Below are 23,049 nucleotides of genomic sequence, written 5' to 3'. Positions count from 1 at the left end.
AGCCAGCTTTTTCACTTTCCTCTTTCACTTTCATCAAGAGGCTCTTTAGTTCTTCTTCGCTTTCTGCCATAAGAGTGGTGTCATCTGCATATCTGAGGTTATTGATATTTCTCCCTATTATATTTCTACCTATTGATTCCAGCTTGTGCTTCACCCAGCCCACCATTTTGCATGGTGTACTCTGCATATAAGTTAAATAAGCAGGGTAACAATATACAGCTTTGACATACTCCTTTCCTGATTTGGGACCAGTGTTCTATGCTCAGTTCTAACTGTTGCTTCTTGACCTGAATACAGATTTCTCAGGAGGCAGGTCAGGTGGTCTGGTATTCCCATCTCTCTAAGAATTTTCCACAGTTCGTTGTGATCCACACAGTCCAAGCCTTTGGAATAGTCAATAAAGAAGTAGGTGTTTTTCTGGAATTCTCTTGCTTTTTTGATGATCCAACAGATGTTGGCAATTTGATCTCTGGTTCCTCTGCCTTTTCTAAATCCAGCTTGAACTTCTGGAAGTTCATGGTTCACGTACTGTTGAAGAATTTTGAGCATCACTTTGCTATCGTATGAGATGAGTGCAATTGTACAGCAGTCTGAACATTCTTTGGCATTGCCTTTCTTTGGGATTGGAATGAAAACTGACCTTTTCCAGTCCTGTGGCCACTGCTGAGTTTTCCAGATTTGCTGGCATATTGAGTGCAGCACTTTCACAGCATCATCTTTTAGGATTTGAAATAGCTCAACTGGAATTCCATCACCTCCACTAGTGATGCCTGCTAAGACCCACTTGACTTTGGATTCCAGGATGTCTGGCTCAAGGTGAGTGATCACAGCATTGTGGTTATCTGGGTCATGAAGATCTTTTTTGTATAGTTCTTCTTGCCGCCTCTTCTTAATATCTTCTGCTTCTATTAGGTCCATACCATTTCTGTCCTTTATTGTGCCCATCTTTGCATGAAATATTCCCTTAGTATCTCTAAATTTCTTGGAGAGATCTCTAATCTTTCCCATTCTATTGTTTTCCTCTATTTCTTTGCATTGATCACTGAAGGTTTTCTTATCTCTCCTTGCTATTCTTTGGAACTCTGCATACAAATGGGTATATCTTTCCTTTTCTCCTTTACCTTTCACTTCTCTTTTTTTCTCAGCTATTTGTAAGGCCTCCTGGGACAACCATTTTGCACTTGTGCATTTCTTTTCCTTGGGGATGTCCTTGATCACTGCCTCCTGTACAATGTCACAAACCTCTGTCCATAGTTCTTCAGGCACTCTGTCTATCAGATCTAATCCCTTAAATCTATTTGCCACTTCCATTGTATAATCAGAAGGAATTTGATTTAGATCATACTTGAATGGTCTAGTGGTTTTCCCTAATTTCCTCTTGGGGGTCACCATTAACCTTACCATAGAGCCCTTAGACCCTAGGGCTGGATCATCTCAGGCCAAACAACTACCAGGAAGGGAAACAACCCCACTCATCAGCAGATAATTATATTAAAGCTTTACTAAGCAAGGCCCTGCCTATAAGAGCAAGACCCAGTTTTTCCCACCACCAGTCCCTCCCATCAAGAAGCTTACACAAGCCTCCTTAGCCTCATCCATCAGAGGACAGACAGAAGAAGCAAGAAGAAGCAGTTAAAACAAAAAGCATATTACAGAAAGTTAATCATGATGAAAAACCAGAAGGCTACGTCCCAGATGAAGGGATAAGATAAAATACCAGAAAAACAACTAAATGAAGTAGAGACAAGCAACCTTCCAGAAAAAAAAATGATAGTGAAGATAAACCAGGATCTCGGGAAAAGAATGGAGGCAAAGACTAAGAAGATGCAAGAAATGTTTACCAAAGACTTAGAAGAACTAAAAACAAATAAACCGAGATGAATAATACACTAGAAAGAATCAATAGAAGAATAACTGAGGCAGAAGAAGGGATAAATCGCCTGGAGGACAGAATAGTGGAAATCACTGCCACAGAAGAGAATATAGAAAACAGAATGAAAAGAAATGAAGACTGCCTAAGAAACCTCCACAACATTAAATCCACCAACAGTCACACTATAGGGGTCCCAAAAGGAGAAGAGAGAGAGAAAGAATCTGAGAGAAATATTTGAAGAGATAATAACTGAAAACTTCCAGAACATGGGAAAGGAAATAGTCAACCAAGTCCAGGAAGCACAAAGAGTCCCAGGAAGCATAAACCCAAGGAGGAACACACCCAGACACATAGAAATCAAACTGACAAAAATTAAAGACAGAGATAAAATATTAAAAGAAACAAGGGAAAAACAACAAATAACATACAAGGGAACTCCCAATCAGGCTATCAGCTGATTTCTCAACAGAAGCTCTACCAGCCAGAAGGGAATGGCACAATATATTTAAAGTGATGAAAGGGAAGAACTTACAACCAAGAATACCCTACCCAGCAAGACTCTCCTTCACATTTGAAGGAGAAATCAAAAGCTTTCCAGACAAACAAAAGTTAAGAGAATTCAACACCATCAAACTAGCTTTACAACAAATGCTAAAGGAACTTCTCTAGGCAGGAAACACAAGAGAAGGGAAAGACCTACAGAAAATATACCCAAAACAATTTAGAAAATGGTAGTAGGATCATACATATCAATAGTTATCTTAAACGTAAAGGGATTACCGGGGGTCCCTGAGAAGAGAGCGGTCTGCGGCTCTCAAGGAGGAGTTAAGGGTCTGGAATTCTCAAGAAGGAGGAAAGAACAAATTTTTTTTTTCCCTCTACAGTCCTTAGTCTTAGTCACATAAATTTTTTTTTCTTTTCTTTAAGCCTGGAACTGATGATTACACAACAAACAACTCAGTTTAAACTCTGTACTAAGGATTATATAACTGCTTGAGGACAGTTTCTCCTTCCTGAAAACCTTCTGGCTAATCCTGTTCTCTTAAAATGTAAATTATGGGAGTGGGTCTAGTAAGATCTTTACAACCTTGAGACATTCTTTTGATTTATTGTAATAATTAATTAAAAAGTATATAACTCCCTTGCTAACACTAGTCGGGGGGGCATTCTCCGACACCCTTCTGATGTCTATGTCAGAAACTTTCTCTGTCCCTTTTCTTACTTTAATAAAACTCTGCTACACACACACACACACACACACACACACACAATGTAAATGGATTAAATGCACCAGCCAAAAGACACAGAATGACTGGGTAGATAAAAACATGTGCAAGTATGCACTTCCAATTACCACATCACTCAGCTTGACCCCCCCAAATAATTGTATGTAATTATTTTATATTGTTAAGTTAATTATGTTCCCATTATGGTTTGCAATTATAATTGTCTTTTAATTTTTGTCTGGCTATTGATTGTGAAAACTGACAAACATCTCTTACTCTTGTGATTATGTAATTATTACTCACTTAATACCATTGTACCATTATTGATCAACAGAAAAATTATAGAACTCTATATTACCAAAACTAGGATCTAATAGAAAAGCCTGTAATCATTTACTAAAATCCAGATGCATATCAGAAATATCTTGAAATTTTTGAAAAATGCTAATGCTCAGGTATTGCTTATTTTCTCCAGAGCTCCAGATATGTTTCTAACGAGCAGTCACGTTTAAAAACAACTGCACTATATGATGATCTTTTACTTTTATCTAGTTGATTTCACTTTTTCTATTTTATATTCAGTGCTCCCATTTCACTAAATTTATGCTTTCCAATTTCTCCATCTTTTTTTTTAATGTTCTTTCTCAAGCCTTTATCAAGTGTAGTAGAAAAACTTTTGTATATTATATATATATATATATATATATTTGATTGAACAAGGAGCACGTGATTGAGGCCCTCTGCAAGGCTGAGTTCAAATTTAATGCAGATGAATTTGAAAACATGGCTCATCCCAGGGGTCAAATATATCCCTAATCATAGCCCTCTGGACAAACAGGGGACCCCACACTCATAAGAGTCTTGGCACTGTCCCCTCCTTACTCATGCCCACCAATAAATCCTACTTTCCTGTCAAAAAAAGAAAAAAAGAATTAGGACAAAGAGTAGGAATGGAATTGTACTTAGTCACTCTTTGCAACCACATGGACTGTAGCCCACCAGGCTCCTCTATCCACGGGATTCTCCAGGCAAGAGTACTGGAGTGAGTTGCCATGCCCTCCTCCAAGGGATCTTCCCAACCCAGGGATTGAACCCAGGTCTCCAGCATTGCAAATGGAATCTTTACTGACTTAGCCACCAGGGAAGCCCAAGAATTGAGTTAGGGTAAGTTAATTTGGACTCCGTGGAGAGAAACGCCACTCAGACAGTAAAATGCTCAGTTTGTTGACCATCTGTGTGCTCAGCTTAATCCCCCAGGCTGCTAATGAAAGCTTAGCGTGCAGGAACCCTTATGGGTGGGCGCAGGCTCATCAGTGAGACAACCCAGGGTGCATGTTGACTGTCAAGAGGTAACAGCTGTGTTCTAGTTGGCCTCCTAAGCAGCCCTTAAACCCTCATGTTTACACTCTGAGCACACTCTGTAAATACTCAAGGTGGCAGCCTCAATCCAAGTTATAGAAAATACTGAATTAGGGGGTCTGTGTTCATGAGTTTTTGCATTGTGTGGCATGCTCAGTCGTATCCAACTCTTTGCAACCAGACTCCTACCAGGCTCCTCTGCCCATGGAATTACCCAGGCAAGAATACTGGAATGGGTTGCCATTTCTTACTCCAAGGGATCTTCCCAGCCCAGGGATTGAACCTGCCTATCCTGCATTGGCAGGTGGATTCTTTAACACTGCACCACCTAGGAAGCTCCTCATGAGTTTTTACCGAACCACAAAAGTATCATCCCTGTTTGTCACTGGAACCCTAAGAGTCTAGTTCTCAGAAGTCCCAGGGCTCTGACATAAAAAGGTAAGCAGAATTCCCTGGTGGTCAAGTGGTTAAGAATCTGCCTGCCAATGCAGAGGACATGAGTTCGATGCCTGGTCCAGGGAGATTCCACATGCTGCAGGGCAACTAAGCCCATGCACCACATCTACTGAGCCCGAGCTCTAGGTGCAACTACTGAAGCCCATGTACTCTCCAGAACAAGAGAAGCCACCACAATGAGAAGCCCAAGTGCCGCACTAAAGAAGACCCCTTGCTTGCTGCAACTAGAGAGAGCCCATGCACAGCAATGAAGACCTAGCGCAGCAAAAATGTATTTATATATTTTAAAAGGTGAGTAGAACTGTGGGAATCTGAAGTAGATTAAGATGACAGCAGCTATTACTTATTAACTATCCATGTGCCAGGCACTGTGCCAGCATTTTATAGTTCTATTTCTAACCATCATACAGCCTTGTATGTGGCTATGATTTGCATCATCTGATAGATGTAGAAACTCAGGCTGAGAGAGGCTAAGGGACCTGCCCCCAGGCCTTCAGTTACCAAGTTAGGAAGCTAAAATCGAAATCAAGTTCTGAGTCCAAAGCTTCTGAATTTTGCCAAACTACCTCCCAATGGTGATGATGATAATACAAAAAATCCTTTCCCATTTTGTAAGTTATAATACCTGAGATTTCTTGATCAAACTGCAAGGACTGAAAGAGTTTACAGCACATCATAACACATCAGTGCTGGAGACCCTAAAGACTCCCTGTCTCCTTGCAGAACTTAGCCAAACACAACTCAGCTCCTCAGCTTGCATCCTGGTGCAGATGGGGAGAAGACAAAGCCAAGTGAGAATGCTTCTGGTTACCTGGAGACCACACACCCCAGAGACAGGAACGCCGTGTTTTCTCCAAACTGAATTATCAGCAGACTGCTTTTCCACACCTGGGAACAGAAATGCAAAGCAAAAATGACTCCCCATCATTAGGAAATCTGGAACTATTAACCATCTCTAGATGTTTCAATGGGGTCCCAGGAACTTCCCACTAATAGACCACTGTCACGAACTAGTGGGATCCAAAAGAATGATATTTATGCTAGCATTCCAAATCATTCATTATTGAAGAGACAGTTTCTACCTGGAGCAACCTCACAGCTGAGACGGCAAGCCCATCTACTACCTAGCTTTGCACACTCCCAATGATGGGATGCTCACTACCTTACAAGGGAGCCACTTCTCAGTGAAACAACTCCTGGAAACTTTAAAATTCTTCTGAAACCTACCACCTATCAACTGTCAAAGATGGTTTCCACAAAAACCACCAGTTGATTTTTTCAAAATAAAAGTCTGACTTTTTTTTTTTTAACATAAATTAACAACTAGTGTACACCACCACCACTGCCACCTTGCTGTCTGTTCTGCTTCTTCAAGGATGCTGCCAGGACTTCCCTGGTGGTTCAGTGATTAAGAGGCGAAAGTGAAAGTCACTTAGTCATGTCCGACTCTGTGACCCCATGGACTGTGGCCCTCCGGGCTCCTCTGTACGTGAAATTCTCCAAGCAGCAATACTGGAGTGGGTAGCCATTCCCTTCTCCAGGGGATCTTCCCAACCCAGGGATCTAACCCAGATCTCTGGAATTGCAGGTGGATTCTTTACTGTCTGAGCCACCAGGTAAGCCCAAGAAAATTGGAGTGGGTAGCCTATTCCTTCTCCAGGGGATCTTCCCCACCCAGGGATCAAACTGGGGTCTTCTGCATTGCAGACACATTCTTTACCAGCTGAGCTACCAGGGAAGCCCAGTGATTAAGAATCCACTTGCCAGTGCAGAAGACTTGGGTTTGATCCCTGGACCTGCAACTTAGTTGCCTCAGGGTAACTAAGCCCACCCACCGCAACGTGCCCTAGAGCCCTGGCTCTGCAACTAGAAAAAGGCCATGAGCAGCAATGAAGACCTAGTGCAGACAAAAACAAAAATAAATAAGAAACAACCTTTCAAAAAAAATTTTTTTTTTTTTAAAGAATGCTGTCAAACCAAGAGGAGCATTTGGAGGAGCCAAGCTTCCAAGGCAACTGCCAGGCAATCATTTACAAGCCTGCCCTGACTACCAGCTAACTTGGCAGTGCAGGCCCCGGGGGAACTCAGGTGTGTCATTAGCGCTAATTGTTCTGGCTGCCAAGGAAACCCTAGCAGAGTTTGCAAACAGGCTGTGCACACATGGTTGGCAAGGGAGCACTAGAGACCCCAGTGGAGACAAGAGTAACCCAGGAGCACTTCTAGAGCACTACCATTACAGACCTTGTTCTGCTTTGCTCTCTGTTTCTGCTTTTTTCTAAAAAAAAAGGAGACTTCCCTCCCCTTTCAGTCTTTCTTGCCCATAATGTAGCAAGAGAGAGAGCCACTCCACCAGGCACACAGCTCTCCCTTTATAGAACGTCTCCAATTTTTAAGAGATGATTCCTTGTTTTGGTTAAAGCCTATTTTAAGTTTGCCACAAAAGAATTTTCTTTAAAATAAAAATGGGATGGGACTTCCATGGAGATCCAGTGGTTAAGACACCGCACTTCCACTGCAGTGAGCATGTGTTCGATCCCTCGTCAGGGAACTAATATCCCACAGGCTGCACAGCTCGATCAAAAAATAGAAATAAATAAATAAAGTAAAATATAAAATAAAAATGGGAGATAGGGATTTGATTGACATCTCTTTGAAGTATTTTAGACATGACTACATACTGATAAGATTTATCTTCCCAGGTGCAAAACCGTCAAAAACCAACACAACTTTTCACATCTAAAAGAACGGCAGTTTAGAACATACTGGGCTTCCCTCCTGGCTCAGATGGTAAAGAATCTGCCTCCAAAGCAGGAGACCCAGGTTCAATCCCTCGGTCAGGAAGATCCCCTGGGGAAGGGCATGGCAACCCAATCCAGTATTGTTGCCTGGAGAATTCCATGAACAGAGGAGCCTAGCAGGCTTACAGTCCATGTAGTCGAAAAGAGTGGGACACGACTGAGCAACCTTTTTCTTCTTTCTTAGAACATACTGGTGTTTTTCTTCTCCGTGGAGAAGTCATTGCTTCTCAGTAGAGTTTTTCCAACTCAGATCCTGGGACACCAGATCCCCTTCAAATCCTCCCTAGAGGTAGGAGGTCCAGTGACAGATGGCATTGCAAGTGGTTAGCCTGCTGATCAGGACTGGCCCTCCCTGCAAGGGGCCCACAAAGAGGTTCAGAACAGCCCATCAAGTTATTTCCTTCCCTCTGTCACTTTCAGTTGAGCAACCAACAAGTTGGACCAAACTTCAGTTCCCTGGCAGAACCCAGTTATGCTGCACAAGTGAATTCAGGTTTCTGTTTCTACCTAAAGCATATAGAGAGAAGGCAATGGCCCCCCCCTCCAGTGCTCTTGCCTGGAGAATCCCAGGGACGGCGGAGCCCGGTGGGCTGCCGTCTATGGGGTCGCACAGAGTCGGACACCACTGAAGCGACTTAGCAGCAGCAGCAAAGCATATAGCTTCATGTGACCATCTTATCAATTTGGATGGTATCCAAAAAGATTTCCACGTGAGGGAAACGTCTCCAGAGCATTAGTGCTGACAGAGACAGACAGAATACCTCTTATCAGCCACTTGACTGCAGAACCGGCCTTCTCTAGGTGGGGCTGTCCTCACTGGCCAGTCCTCAGCTCCAGGAGGAGGTGTGAGAAGCTGAGACAAAGGAGAGAAAGACCACCCACCCAGTCTGCCTCTGTGGGAGGCCTGTCAGAGCACCTCCCATTCATCAGGCCTCTCTTCAAAGTCCCGTTAGAAACCGCGTTCCAAGAGACCGTGCAGGGGCAGGGCCTTAAGGAACAGGCCTGGATAACCCCTGCCCAGGTCCCCAGGAACCCTCCTCTGACGGGCCTCCTGGACCCTTGTCCGGTACTAAGCGAGTTACCCTGGGCTTTTATCTGCAGCCACCACAAACGAAAAACATGGTTGCTGCCTCCTGCTACACTCCAGCCTTGGGAAGCAAGGCGGAGGAACCAGAGATGCTAATCCGTTTGTTTTTACATCACCTCATTACTAGAAGATCCCCCTTTACCTACAGAACGCAAAGCAGCAAACCCACCCCCACCCCCAATCATTTTACTTTTTTCAAAAAGTGAAAATCCGAGGCCGTCCTCCCAGGGAAGCCCAGTCCTGCGGGTTCAGTCATTCCTTCTCCCCCGCCCCCGAGCACCTCGGTCCGGAGTGGGCCAGGCACCGGGGATGGAGAGGCCGCCGGGCGTAAGGGGGCGGTGCGTCCGGAGGCGGAGCTCCCCGCCGGACCCCGCTGGGCGTCGGAGGCGCTGCTGTTGAGCCTACTGCGACCGAGGCTCGCGTCACTCGGACTGCACGCCGCTCCCGCTCGGGCCAAATTCCTGGCATAGTTTTCCCACGCGACCCGGCTCACCTGGGGGTCCCCGGAACCCAGGCAGTGGGCAGAGGTCGCGAGAGGGCGGCTCCGCTCCTCCGGCCCGGCCCCGCCTCCCGGACTCGCTCCACCGCCCTGGACCGAGGCTGTTCCCGGAATCCTCGCCGGCCTGGGATGCTTCCTCCTCCCCCCACCCCTTGCGGCAGCTCGGGCTCTGGACCGCGCGGGGCAGAGCCGCCCGGCCACCTGCTGCCAACCTGCGGGACCGGGGGCACAGAAAACCTCTGGGCACCAGCAGCTGGAGGCCGGGGTCTCCGCTGCCTCCTGCTCCCGCGAGAGCCACCCCACCCGACCCCAAGGAGAGGCGGAGCCTCTCCCCAGTCCCTCCGGGACGAGCTATTTTTAGGTCCGTTACGGAAGCGGGAAGGAGGGAATGCCACGTTTAATCCTTCAGGAAAATCCAGGATCCTAGTGAGTGGCTCCCAGGCCTTGCTGAGAGGCGGGGACGCCCTCCCGTCTACACACACACACACACACACACACACACACACACACACACAGCCCCCTACACCCCACCCGTTACAGCCGCCTGACCTGCTGAATGCTGGGGGCCACCAGTACCAAACTAAAGGGACCTTCTTGTTTTCTGATGTAGAAGGAAATGGCAACCCCCTCCAGTATTCTTGCCTGGAGAATCCCATGGACAGAGGAGCCTGGGAGGGGGGCTGCAGTCCATGGGGTCACAAAGAGTCGGACACGACTGAAGCGACTTAGCACGCACGCATGCACTTGGTTTCTGATCCGAACCCGTGCTAGTCCCTTGAGTAAATCCCAGGTCTGTTCAGATGGCCACCACTTTCGCCCCAACCCCCAACCATCTGGTCATCCCTGGGGATCCAGTTGGGAAATCCAGGACCATAATAAGCTGTTTTGGGGTAACGGTCTTTGACCCCTTTCTATAGCCATTTGTTGTTTTACTGAGACTCGGATTTCTGGGGGATTTTTGTTTTTGGTTTTTTTTTTTCCTTTAAGCTTCTTCCCACTCCAGCTACCAAGCTGTGTGATGAGATATTCAAAACAAAATTGCGTGGGAAAAAGTGTTGGCAATAATGTGGAGAAATTGGAACCCCTGTACACTCCTGTGAGAGTGTAAAATGGTAGAGCCATTGTGGAAAAGAAAATGTTGACTCCTCAAAAAATTAAACACGGAATTACCATATGATTCAGCAATTCTGCTGTGTATATACACTAAAGAATTAAAAGCAGAGACTCAAAAAGATATTTGTACACCCATGTTCATAAAAACATTATTCACAATAGCCAAAAGGTGGAAATAACCAGAGTGTCTATTAACGAATGGAAAACAATGTTATATATACATACATATATGCACACACACACATATATATGAGTCCTTAAAAAGGAATGAAATTCTGATACATGCTACCACATGAGTGAATCATGAAAACATTATGCTAAATGAAATGTTAGGCACAAAAGGACATAGATGATATGATTCCACTTATATAATGTACCTAGAATAGTCAAATTCCTAGAAACAGAAAGTAGTATGGTGATTGCCAGGGCTAGGGGAAGGAGGGAATGGAAATTATTGTCTAATGGATATAGAGTTTCTGTCTGGGATGATGAAAAAATTAGAGAGGTGGATGGTGGAGCTGGTTGCACAACATGAATGTACTTAATGCCATTGAATGGTATACATTAAAATGGCTAAAATTGTAAATGTGTAAATGTAAATTGTAAATGTATAAGTTTCACATTTATGGCATATACATTTTACCACAATTTTTTAAATGTAAAAAAAAAAAAAAATGGTGGACAGGGACCAGGCCCAAGTAGAAGTATCTGTGAGCCGCCAGCTCTCATGGGGAGTCTTGTTCCCATGCTTTCCTGGCCAGGGCACCCTTTTCCCTCCAGGACTTCTTGCAGGAAGGCAGAGAATAATTCAGACTGTGGAGTCAAAAACACATTTCATTCTACCTTCCCAGGCTGTGTAACCCTGGGAAGTCACTTACCCTCTCTGTAAAATGGGGAAAATAAACTCTACCTGCGTGCTAAGTCGCTTCGGTCATGTCCAACTCTTTCCGATCTATGGACTGTAGCCCGCCAGGTTGCTCTGTCTGTGGGATTCTCCAAGCAAGAATGCTGGAGTGGGTAGCCATTTCCTCCTTCAGGGGATCTTTCCCACCCAGGGATCAAACTTGCATCTCTTATGTCTCCAGAATTGGCAGGCGGGTTCTTTACCATTAGCACCACCTGGGGAAGCCCAAACTTTACCTAGCAGGTCATTATAAGAACCAACTTAGTTAAAATGTCTCAGCCATGGGCCTGGCAGTCGCTAGCATGTCTTCCCAAGTTCAGTCAAGTGTGAGGGCTGGGAGGCTTCTCAATGCAATTCCCTGAAGTATACAAAAAGTAGCTCTGTGCACATGCACATGTGTGTGTGTGTGCGCATGTGTGTGTGATTTGCACCAACCTCAATTTCCCCCTGTGGAAATGGGTGCTATCTGTTGCAGGGCTGTTGTGGGAAAATGAACTTGACACGCACCCAGATCCACCTTCTCAGTAATGCCAAAAGCTAAAGACTCCATCTTCAACTGACCAAGACCTTCCATGCATGGAACCCACACACTCTCCCTTTACTGGGCCACAGTTTGACATTCAATACCACCAAGAGTTTCCGAGTGCCTGCTAGGAGGCAGGCTGTGTTCTAAGACCCACTAGATCACGTAGCACTAGGAAGCCGTCACCTCTGCTGTGTCCCCTGTGCCACAGCACAGACGTGGTGGCACGAGTGACAACAGGTATGCAATGCAAGACACAGGAACAGGCCAAAGGAGACTGCCCTAGACGGCTACTCCAGGGGACACTCCTGTCACCCTGAGTGGCTGGGCCATAACTATAGAATGGGAGAACAGAGGGTAGGTTCTCAATATCTGTGGTTTCCATTTTGCCCTGTAGCCTCTCACCACTTCCTCAGGCCAGTGTCAGATACCCACTCTCTGAGAGGCATAGACACCACCACAACTGGTCTCCTTCCTACACTTGGGGTTGTGTCAGGAAATGTGTCAGTGGGACATGTCTGCTGATTGAAGGTCTACTTTAGACTCTGTTGTTATTGTGTAGTTGTTAAGTTGTGTCTGACTCTTTTGCAACCCCAGGGACTGTAACCCACCAGGCTTCTCTGTCCATGGGATTTCCCAGGCAAGAATACTGGAGTGGATTGCCATTTCCTTCTCCAGGGGATCTTCCCCACCCAGGGATCGAACCTGTATCTCCTGCATTGGCAGGTGGATTCTTTACCTCTGAGCCACCAAGGAAGCCCACTTAAGACTCTAGGGAGTCCACAGTTGGAGTGCCCTCTGCTGTCAACTGCTGGCATCACATTTTGGAAGCCAGCTCAGGTCCCAGATCCCAATTTCTCAAAGGGCTTCTGGTGTGTATGGGACAGGTCTCCCAGGGCTGGGCTGCTGACCACTGATGGTCCCAGCGGTGATTTGAGGTCAAAGGTGTACTGTTGAGTTCTCACTGTATTAATATATAGAGACAGGCATATAGTTAGAAGGACATTTTACATAAAAACCTGATTTGCTAGTTTCTTCTTGAAAAATCTGAGGCTCTGGCACCAAAAAGCCTGCACTCACATATCAAGAATTGGCTGGAACTGAGAGGGAACCTCTTACCTACTCTCTAACCCATTCCCTGAAAAAGATCACTTTGAAGAAGTCTGTGCGCTTAGAGAAAGATCTCTTTTCTCAGGAAAACTCTCTCCTCTATTGCAGAATTCGATGCAGGATCAGTTTAACCAGGACCCACTCTCTGAATCTAGAAACAAACACTGGGTGGGGCAGGCTGAGACAGATTGAAAAAAATGCAACGAAATAATAAAATGTTTGTGTCCATGATGTACAAAGACCAGTTAAAAATCAATAAGAAATAGAAAATCAATCCCATAGAAAAGTGAACAAAAGATTAGGCAAGTCATAGAATAATGCTGCTGCTGCTGCTGCTGCTGCTAAGTCGCTTCAGTCATGTCCGACTCTGTGCGACCCCACAGATGGCAGCTCACCAGGCTCCGCCGTCCCTGGGATTCTCCAGGCAAGAATACTGGAGTGGGTTGCCATTTCCTTCTCCAATGCATGAAAGGGAAAAGTGAAAGTGAAGTCGCTCAGTCGTGTCTGACTCTTAGCGACCCCATGGACTGCAGCCTACCAGAATAATAAAATATACCAATTAAATATATGAAACACGCAACTTCACCAAAAGTAAAATAATTAGATACATTTTTAAACAATTATATTGGCTAAAATTAAGTAGAATGTTGGCCCTGGTGAAGGATGGGCAAATGAGCAACTTCAAAGAGCCTTTTTGAAAACAAGTGGACAGCACATATCAAATTTTAAAGTCTTCAAAATGTAGTAATCAGAACTACAGTACCACTTGTATGATTAAAATTAGAATCATCTTAAATGTCCACCAATTGGGTTTTAAATAAATAGATTATGATATATCCTACAATAAAACACTCTGCAGCCCTTATGAAGAATATATCTTATGTTAATGAAAAAAGATGTCCAAGACATATGCATTGTTAAATTAAAAAATAACTGACATAATACTATGTATTATATGAATCCATTTATGTTTTTAAATTATACATATAAGAAATTCAGGGGTGATATTCAAAATATTTAACCATTATGCTCACACAGTCACTAGCCCTCTGGGGCAGTCTTCACACATTAGTTGCTGCATCATGGAGGTCCTGGAGAGAAAAGTTAGGGCAGATAAGCTGATAGTGAGGGATACTTGGAAGACTATGGCCGAAACTATTTACAAATAGCATGGATATATATTCAGAGAAAAGTGAGAGACATATCAAACTTGACAGTGGTACAAGAGGGACTTTAATCTTTTACTCCATACAATCTTATTGTTTGAAATTCTAAGAATGAGTGTCAGATTTGAAAAAAAGAAAAATTAACATGGGGGAAACACTAGTATGATCTAATTTCAAAATGTATCATGATATAAACGTGTGGCATATATTCACCAAAGGCCAGAAGGAATCCAGGGTCATCTGGAATCCACATTTCTGATGACTCATTACTCTTTTTACTTTGCCCAGTACCCTCCTCACCACCATGTTTTCTTTCCAGCTTTATTGAGAAATAATTGTTATTTATCACTCTATAAGTTTCAGGTATACAGCATGATTTACATATATTGTGAAATGACACCACAATATTTCAACTAACATCCGTCTTCTCATATAGATACAATAAAAAGAAAAAAGGAAAAAATATTTCTCCTTGTGATGTAAACTCCTAGTATTTACTCTCTTAACAACTTTCCTGTGTTTCACACAGCAGTGTTAGCTGTAATCATCATGTTGTACATTACATTTCTAGTACTTATTTTTTAATCACATACCTTTTAGTCTATGCATTTTTCCCATTGCCACCAAGTTTTGAAATATTCTTTTCTACTAAACAAACTGCATTTATTAAGTAATACATTATTAATTTCTGCCTGACGTCTTATCAATCAAAAAATCTTGCTGCCAGGTAAAACTCTCTATAATAGTCAAATTATCAATATTGCTACAGTGAATTCATACAATCACAGCCCAGCATAAAGAAATGTGACATTCAGCTTGACCTATTTGGTCCCATCATATAAAACAGTTCATATAATTTTGAAATATTGAAAATATTTCTAATCAAACTTTTCAAAACCCTAGTGATTGGGAATGTTAGTCATGCATTTGTCATGCATTCTCCAGATGTGGAAATTAGGTCCAGCGTGTGACCCTGCTCTACCCTCAAAGGGCTAGTGCTAGGAGACATGCCTGTGGAGACATGCAGCTGAGCTGAAACCCAGCAGGGACTCTGGGGACACAGGTCAGAGGGCTGCCACGGTGAGTAGCACCAGGTCTCAAAGTCTCACTCTAGCATCAGACTGGACCTAAGAATCGAGAGCAATTAGCTGGGAATAAACAAAGCTAGGGCAGGAGACATGACTTGTGATTATTTTTTAGTAAGATAGTCAGAGCAGTGATTCTCAAAGGGGGAAATATCAGAATGAAAGGGGATGGGTGGATGTAGTTTGAAAAGCATCATCACTTTATATCTGGAGGAAAACATAAATTTATGCTTTCTTTAAAGCAAACTATCAAAAAAATTTCTAGAAAATCTTGATTGATGACTATTTGTGGAAGAAATATTAATTCTCATACCTCCTAGGAAGAGGAAGTAAATTTGTATGTGACTGTAGAAGGGGCAGCTGTTTTTAAAATTTGAGTGTGTGACTTGCTTTTTTAAGACAACTAGGGTAGAAAAGGGAATAGCAGACACCCTAAGGAGCAGAGGAGACTATCCCAGGGGGTATATGGCCAGTCATTAGATATAAGTACTGGGGACCTCCAATGGACTGAATGTGATCCCCCCAAAATTCATGTTGAAATCCTACTACCCCAAAGTGATCATATCAGGAAGTGGGACCTTTGGGAGGTAATTGGGTCATGAGGGCAGAACGCTCATGGATGGAATTAGTTCCCTTATAAAAGGGACCCCACAGATTTCCCTTGCCTCTTTCCACCATGTGAGGATTCAACAAGAAATGTGCTATCTCCTGCTTGGAAGAGGATCTTTTCTAGAGCTCAGCCATGCTGGCACCCTGATCTTGGGCTTCCCAGCCTCCAGAACTGTGACAAATACATTTTTGTTGTTTAGCCACTCAGTCTATAGTACTTTGTTATTGCAGTCCAAGCTGACTTAGGATCTTGTCTGCTTGATCCAGCTGAATCTTCAGCATCTAAATCAGTGCTTGGCACACAGAGAGACAGAATTAATATTACTGACTGAATGCTTTAATGAGTATCAAATTAAAGGCTAGAAATCAAGCCTCTTTTTTCCCTAGCCAATTCTCTAACACAGCTGTCCTCAACCTATATGTCACCAGGGACAGATTTCATGGAAGACAATTCTTCCACGGACCAGGGGTTGGGGGGAGGGGGATGGTTTCAGAAGATTCAAGTACATTTCAATCTAATGCCACCAATGATTTGACAGGATATACCCGTCCACAGCCCAGAGGTTGGGGACCCCTGCTCTATCAGATTCTGTAATTAATTTTACAGAAGTAAATTTAATGCTCTATCAGACTCTGTAATTAATCTTACAGAAGTAAATTTAACGTGTAGTAAAACTGTCAGCTGCCTATCATAACACCCATTTTCTCTTCCTCCTTAAATGTCCCAGCCTCTCTTGCAGCTACATACTGGTCACTGAGATGTAAGATTAAGTGTTATATGGTAAGTTGCAGGAAGAGTTTATAAAATAAGGGAAGTGCACCTTGCCTCTTTCCTTCATCCTGCTGCCCGAAATGCAGAAATGATGGGCTGGAGACCAAGCTGCAGTATGAACCATGGGCTGTGGACACTAAGAATGGTAAGCAGAAAGATGCAAGAAGCCAGGGTCCCTGATGACTGCAGTGACCATACCCACCCTGATCTGCCTACTTTCAGACTACTTTTACATGAGAGAGAAACTTGTATATTTTATATACCAATGGGCTTTGGGATTTTTATTGTAGACACAGTCTACCCATCCCAACTGACAGGCGGGGCCTGTAATTCCGCCACTGCCTGCAGGGAGCAGTGAGTGGGGGTGCATGAGAGTTTTCATCTTGCTCTGTTGCAGGAGCTCAGCCTCCTTCAGCACCAGTAGGGATTCAGCTTCACATACCACAGGTCAGTAGGACCTGCTGAGGTTTCAGCTTGAGGACAATATGACGCTGTGTCCATGCAGATAGGAACAGTTTTCTCAGGACACACCCCAGGAGGTCCCACGGGGAGAAAAAGGTGAGGGAAAAGTGAAGTGAGGGAAGATGGGGAGAAACTTCTTGTGTGCAACTGACTGCCAGGAGTTGAGGGTTGGTGGGGGTTGAGCGGAGTCCATCTTCAGAGGACCCAGGAAAAGAAGGTCTTGATGTGGAAAAGTGTAGGTTTTTAGCCCATGGTATGTGCAATGTATACTGTGTCCAGTGTCATTCTTTGGTGTGGTGTCGTTTTCCTTGCATTGTTTATTGAGGGGATTGCACTTGCCCAGCTGTATGTTCTTGACCCTTTGGCTATAAATAAACTGACCACATCCACGTACGTTTATTTCTGGGCTCTCTCTTCTGGTCCTCTGGCCTGTGGGTCTGTTTTTGACCTCACAATTATTCTGGTTACTGTAGCTTCAAAATACAGTTTGAAGTCAGGGAGCAAGATACCTCCAACCTGTTCTCCTTTCTGAGGATTGCTTTGGCTATTCCTGGTCCTTTGTTGTCCCACATAAATATCAGGATTCTTTGCTCTATTTCTGAGAAAAATACCATTGGAATTTTGGTATAAACTGCTTTCAGTGTGCACATTGCATTGGGTAGAATGGACATTTTAACAATATTAATCCTTCATGAGCATATGATATCTTTCTGTTTCCTTGTATCTTCTTCAGTTTCTTCATCAGTGTCCTAAAGTTTTCAATGTGTGGGCCTTTCACATCCTTGGTTAAATTTATTCCTAGGTGTTTTGTTCTTTTTGATGCAAATGTTAATAGAATTGTTTTCTTTTTCTTTCTGATGGTTCATTATTAGTGGTTAGAAATGTAGCCGATTTTTGTGTATTGATTTTGTCACCTTACTGAACTCATTTATTAGCTCTAATGGTTTTTTGGTTAAATGACATGGAAAATTGTGACTGTAACTGATATGTGGGTGAGCCTCTGCACTCCAGCAAAGTGGAGATCAGGTGAAAGCCTGGCACTCCAGGAAGTGGCTAAATCCGCAGGGTTGCACCAACAACCCAGCATTGGCTTATTTGTTACCTAGACCCTGCTCCCTAGTCACTGACCCCTCTGGACCTTGAAGCAGGTCCCTGTAAGTCTTGGGACAGTGCTTACGGTAGAGATTTTCCACCAGTGTATTACTTCCTCTGACCACAGCCTTCCCTTCTTGGTTCATGTGGTTCCACAGATGGAGGGCATAGGAATCGTTGAAGCTCGGTTCTGTATCCCAGACTTCATAATAGCGCCGCCAGGCTTGAAAAGAGATGGGGTAAAATCTTTGTGGGTGTAAGAAGGAGAAGTTTAAACACTTGAGGTCACTCACCTCCTGGAAGTCTCTGAGTTTGCACCATACTCTCAAAAGCCTCGTCATCAATTCGGGACCCTGGTGGCCCCAAATATTTGGATTGTAATTTTCCACAAAGTTTTCCATGCACTCCCACAGGAAAGGGTGGTGGGGGAGGAATCCAAACACCCCATTACTGGAGAACTGAGACTTCTGTGCAGCCAGAAAGTTGTCCTCAGGGATAGGTCTTATGGAGATGACATCTGTGTCCATGTAGACACCACCGTACTTCCAGATGAAGGCCAAGCGGGATGCATCTGAGCTGATATGGAGCCAGAATCTCTCGGTACTGCTGTTGATCTGCAGGAGCAGGTACAAATCAGCCCCCAGAAAGGGGAAGGGGGAGGCCCGGCACAGATAGCTGAGGAGGAAGCAAGTCGACCTCCCAAAAATCTATTTGAAAAAGCCCAGTGTTGCAAATTTATCAAAATTACCTCCAATCCAAAAAAGCCTTTAAGTGAAAAGTTTACAGCAGTCAGTATCAACAGGAAGATTTTTAGCAGCTTCTAAAGATTTCATGAAATTGTTTTTAAAAGCAGTAGAAAGATGAAACCCAGAAGGGACTTCATGAGTCACTTTCAGCAGGATGTAAATTAACCACAAATATGAAACTGTGAAGAATTTTTTGTACATCCTAAAAATGCTGAGAACTGATAAAGGAAAAAATGAACTCTGAAACTATAGGATATATTAATATCTATGCTCTTTGAAAAGTTGATAAAAGAATCTTAAAATCCATCCATGCCTTCGTCCACTGATTAATTCATTTAATAACATTCATCGAAGGCCTACTTACCATTCACACAGCTCTAAGCTGCTAAGGATACAAAAGTGAACAAGTAGACAAAAATCTTTACTGGCAGAAGATAGACAGTAAAGAAATTATCATATGTTGGGTTTTCATAAGGACTCGGAAAGAAAAAGTCAGGCAAGGGGGTTATGAAGGGGGCAGGATGGAGTACTATCTTGAGTTCGAGCAGAACTTTGGATGAAGTGGGTGGATGAATTATGTGGGTATCTCTGAGAGGAGGGTTCTAGGTAGAGGAAATAGCAAGTGCAAGGGCCCTGGGGCAGGAACACACTCATGGTATATAGGAACAGGAAAACAGCAGTGCAGAGTAGTGAAGGGAGTGGGATAGGAAACAAGATCAGAGAGGGGGCAGGGCAGGAGTGAGGGTGGATGCTATGCTGGGATAGAGACCGAAATGATTTGGAAGGTTTGGAAGAAAGGAGATATGATCTGAATTAGTCTAAAAAGGGTCACCCTGGCTATGGTATGGAAAATAGATGGGGGCAAGAGCAAAGAGGCAAATTTGGAAGCTGTTGAAATAATCCAGGCAGGAGATGATGATGGTTTAGACCAGGGTGACAATAAAGGAGATGACAGAAGTAGTCAGATTCTGAGCACATGGGAAAGATAAAGCTGGTCAGGATTTGCTGATGGATTGGATATGGAGCCGGAGACCGAGGAGTAAAGGACAACTGAAAATGCTAAAATGTGAACAGAACAGAAAATGGCTTTGAAATGAACAAAAATAAACCATTATAAATATCCATGTTCCCAAGTAGAATGCTAAAATTTTGAATACAGAAAACAAAATAGATTTTTCTGAATTTAAACATGTTGATTAAAAGATTAAACCGTGACCCTTGGCTTTTGACAAAATAAACATTTTTTTTTTAATTCTGCTCTAAAGCCAAACGAAAGACATTCAGCTAAGACTGCCAAAATCCTCACTTAAACTATTAATAGCATTACATTGTATACAATTACCAAAAACCTCATGAGTAATAATAGCTAAAATTTATCAATAACTGTTCTAACTTCTAATCTACACAAATCCTCAAAAAATCATAGTACCTGGCTTCCCTGGTGGTCCACTGGTTAGGAATCTGCCTGCCAATGCAGGGGACATGGGTTTGATCCCTGGTCTGGGAAGAACCCACATGTTGAGGAGCAACTAAGCCTGTGCTTACACACTGCAACTATTGAGCCCATGCACCCTGGAGCCCGTGCTCTACAGCAAGAGAAGCCATTGCCATGATATGCTGGCACAACACAACTAGAGAGTAGCCCCCTGCTTGCTGCAACTAGAGAAAGCCCAAGTACAGCGACCAAGACCCATCTCAGCCAAATATTTAAAGAGTAATAATAAATCTTTTAAAAATCATAGTACCTATATACTATGATTACTCCTGTTTTTCAAGTGAAAACTTAAAAGGAAGGAACAAGAAGTTCAATCCTTTGTCCAGGGTAAGAGAGGCAGAGGTTGGATTTTAACTCAGGCAGTCTAACTCTGGAGGCCTACTTATTTTCAGTAAAAATAACTGAAGTTGATTGTTAGTAAATTGGTGATTATTAATGAACAGACCCAGATATCAGAAGCCACACAGAACCAGGAGGAGGAAGCCTGCCTTGATGTGGACATTGGACTGACATCAATGTAAAATAAAAACTTCCCTGGAGGTGAGCACCAGAAAGGGGAATCAGATGCTGATTGCTCATTGCCTCCCCAAGCTCACAGTACTCATCCCTGGGCATCTTCAAGGGCTACAGTTGCTCAAATCAGTGCAGTGAATACAGTGATCATCAGCAGGTGATACCACACTCAGTCATCCTCACAGCTGGCAGCCAGCTATCCTATGGTGGCTGACTGGGGCAGAAGATGCTGCAGCCCAGCTCCCTCAAGGTGAAAGCATGTCCCCCACCCAGGACAGCCCACCCAGTCCTAGGTGACTGAGAGAGGGTGTGGGACAGAAGTTTTCTCTTTTTTTATACAAATACTGTAGTAGATTGGATAACAGCCACTCAATGGTCCTAATTCCTGAAACCTACAATTACCTCCTTTAGGAAAAGGGTCTTTGCCGATGTAATTAACTTAAGGACCTTGAGCAGAGGAGATTAGCCTGGATTACCATGGGCCCTAAATGCCACCATAAGTGTCCTTTAAAGGGAAAGGTAGAGGGAGATTTTGCACAAAATTACAAAATTCCTAAGAGCCCCAGGATTTTCTTGATCATCTCTCAGTATTACACAATCCTATATAGCTGCACCCACCTGATCTTTCATGAATTATCTATTTAAATCATTTTCAAGTTCAATATTGCCTAATTCCCCCCCCTCAGGTGCATAAAAAGTTTAACATAGATGGGCTTAAAACTGTCAGTGAAAAATGAGTGGTCTACACACCTAGAAAAGATACAGAAACTCATTCAATTAAGAGTAGTATCAAGAAATCCTAAGAAATAAAATGAAAGCAAAAGGCAGCAGGGTAGAGATAAGCTTAAATCAAGTCTCTCCTGTTTCCTTGAATTGGGACTCAACACCGTAGAAAGAAGACCAGGCAAGAGTCAAAAGATCTGGGTTCTAGCCTATCTTTAATACCCTATCTCAGCCTATCTCTGAGTCCCTATCCTCAGTGAGAAAGTGAAAAGCGAAAGTGAAGTCGCTCAGTCGTGTCCGACTCTTAGCGATCCCATGGACTGTAGCCTCCGCGTCTCCTCCATCCATGGAATTTTCCAAGCAAGAGTACTGGAGCAGGTTGCCATTCCCTTCTCCAGGGGATCTTCCCCACCCATCTATTCTCAGTGTGCCCATCTATAAAATGAGTAGGTTGGATCTGATTTCTATGGTCCCTCCCAACACTGAGATTCTGAGGTTCTCTAAACACTTACTTGAGTGTACCACGAAAACAACGGTGTGTCTTCAAACAGGCTTTTCATATCCAAAGGGAAGAGGAAAACATTGTCAATTGCTGAGAGGAGGGAAAGGGCTGGGGAAGTGGTGTTTGGGGGCAGCTGCCTGGAATTATTGAGCCCTTTCATAAGTAACAGCACAGGCTGCTCGGGGTAAACCTTTGCAGCTGACTCCACAGCACAGGAGACCAGTGGGGTTGGCTCCATTCTCTCCGAGGTCTCTAGGAACACGATGCTGCGCCCATGGCCCAGAAGGGCTTCCAGCCCCTGCTGTGACTTGTAGGAAGGTAGGTAGCAGATGAGGCAGCTGGGTTTCAGGGTGAACTGGTAGAGGAAGCCACAGGCAAACAGCAGGGTGACCGACAGGGAGAACTGGAGCTTCGTCAGCATGTCCACCCCTCTCTCCTGGCCTACTCCCTAAAATCAACACTATGCATTAAAAATTATGTTCATAAAACTTGATAAGATATAGTACACAAGAAGATAATATATGACTATCACTTTCAAGCTTAGTTTTTTAATTGAAGTATAGTTGATGTATAATATCAGATTACTTTCAGGAGTACAGCATAGTGATTCAGTATTTTTATAGATTATATTCCAATAAAAGTTATTACAAAGTAATGGCTATAATTCCCTTGCTAGACAATACATCCTTGTTGCTTATCAATTTTATATCTAGTGTAGTTCATATTTGTTAATCCCCTTCCCTTTACTCTTTGGTCACCACTAGTTTGTTTTCTCTCTCTTTGGGTCTGTTTTAGTGTTGCATGTGCATTCATTTATATTACTTTTTACATTCCCCATGTTAGTGATATCATACAGTATTTGTCTTTCTCTGATTTGTTTCACTAAGCATAATATTCTCTAGGTCCATCCACATTGCTGCAAATGGCAGAATTTCA

At 43.5% G+C, this 23,049-nt stretch overlaps 2 protein-coding genes across 8 annotated transcripts in view; both read right to left on the bottom strand.

Moving 5' to 3' along the window:
- DZIP1L (DAZ interacting zinc finger protein 1 like) overlaps positions 1-9,645 on the bottom strand; it is a 52,927-nt gene extending 43,282 nt beyond the window's left edge. For 4 of the 7 annotated variants that reach the window (XM_081574123.1, XM_081574124.1, XM_081574126.1 and 1 more), the window contains exons 1-2: positions 9,293-9,645; positions 5,726-5,802 (exon numbers count right to left, since the gene is read on the bottom strand). The gene's annotated coding sequence lies outside the window, so the exon portion shown is untranslated. The remainder of the gene's footprint in view (positions 1-5,725; positions 5,803-9,292) is intronic. The other 3 variants (XM_081574125.1, XM_081574128.1, XM_081574129.1) reach the window with 1 other exon arrangement.
- An 8,488-nt stretch (positions 9,646-18,133) lies between these two features.
- On the bottom strand, positions 18,134-22,534 carry A4GNT (alpha-1,4-N-acetylglucosaminyltransferase). The gene is made up of 2 exons (XM_081537297.1): positions 22,124-22,534; positions 18,134-18,748 (listed from the first exon to the last, which is right to left on the bottom strand). The coding sequence occupies exons 1-2, from the start codon at positions 22,532-22,534 to the stop codon at positions 18,134-18,136; spliced, it is 1,026 nt and encodes a 341-aa protein (XP_081393423.1).
- Between the last annotated feature and the right edge of the window lie 515 nt (positions 22,535-23,049).

This window comes from Giraffa tippelskirchi, chromosome 2 (genome assembly GCF_054371585.1).
Source record: "Giraffa tippelskirchi isolate mGirTip1 chromosome 2, T2T-mGirTip1v1.2.pri, whole genome shotgun sequence".
NCBI lineage: Eukaryota > Metazoa > Chordata > Mammalia > Artiodactyla > Giraffidae > Giraffa > Giraffa tippelskirchi.
This window is presented reverse-complemented; position numbering and strand designations above follow the sequence as displayed.

Coding starts and splice junctions, on each gene's coding strand:
- A4GNT (XM_081537297.1), bottom strand. CDS start 22,534: ATGCTGACGAAGCTCCAGTTCTCCCTGTCGGTCACCCTGCTGTTTGCC. Junction 18,749..22,123: donor TGTTTTCGTGGTACACTCAA/GTAAGTGTTTAG, acceptor CTGCTCCTGCAG/ATCAACAGCAGTACCGAGAG.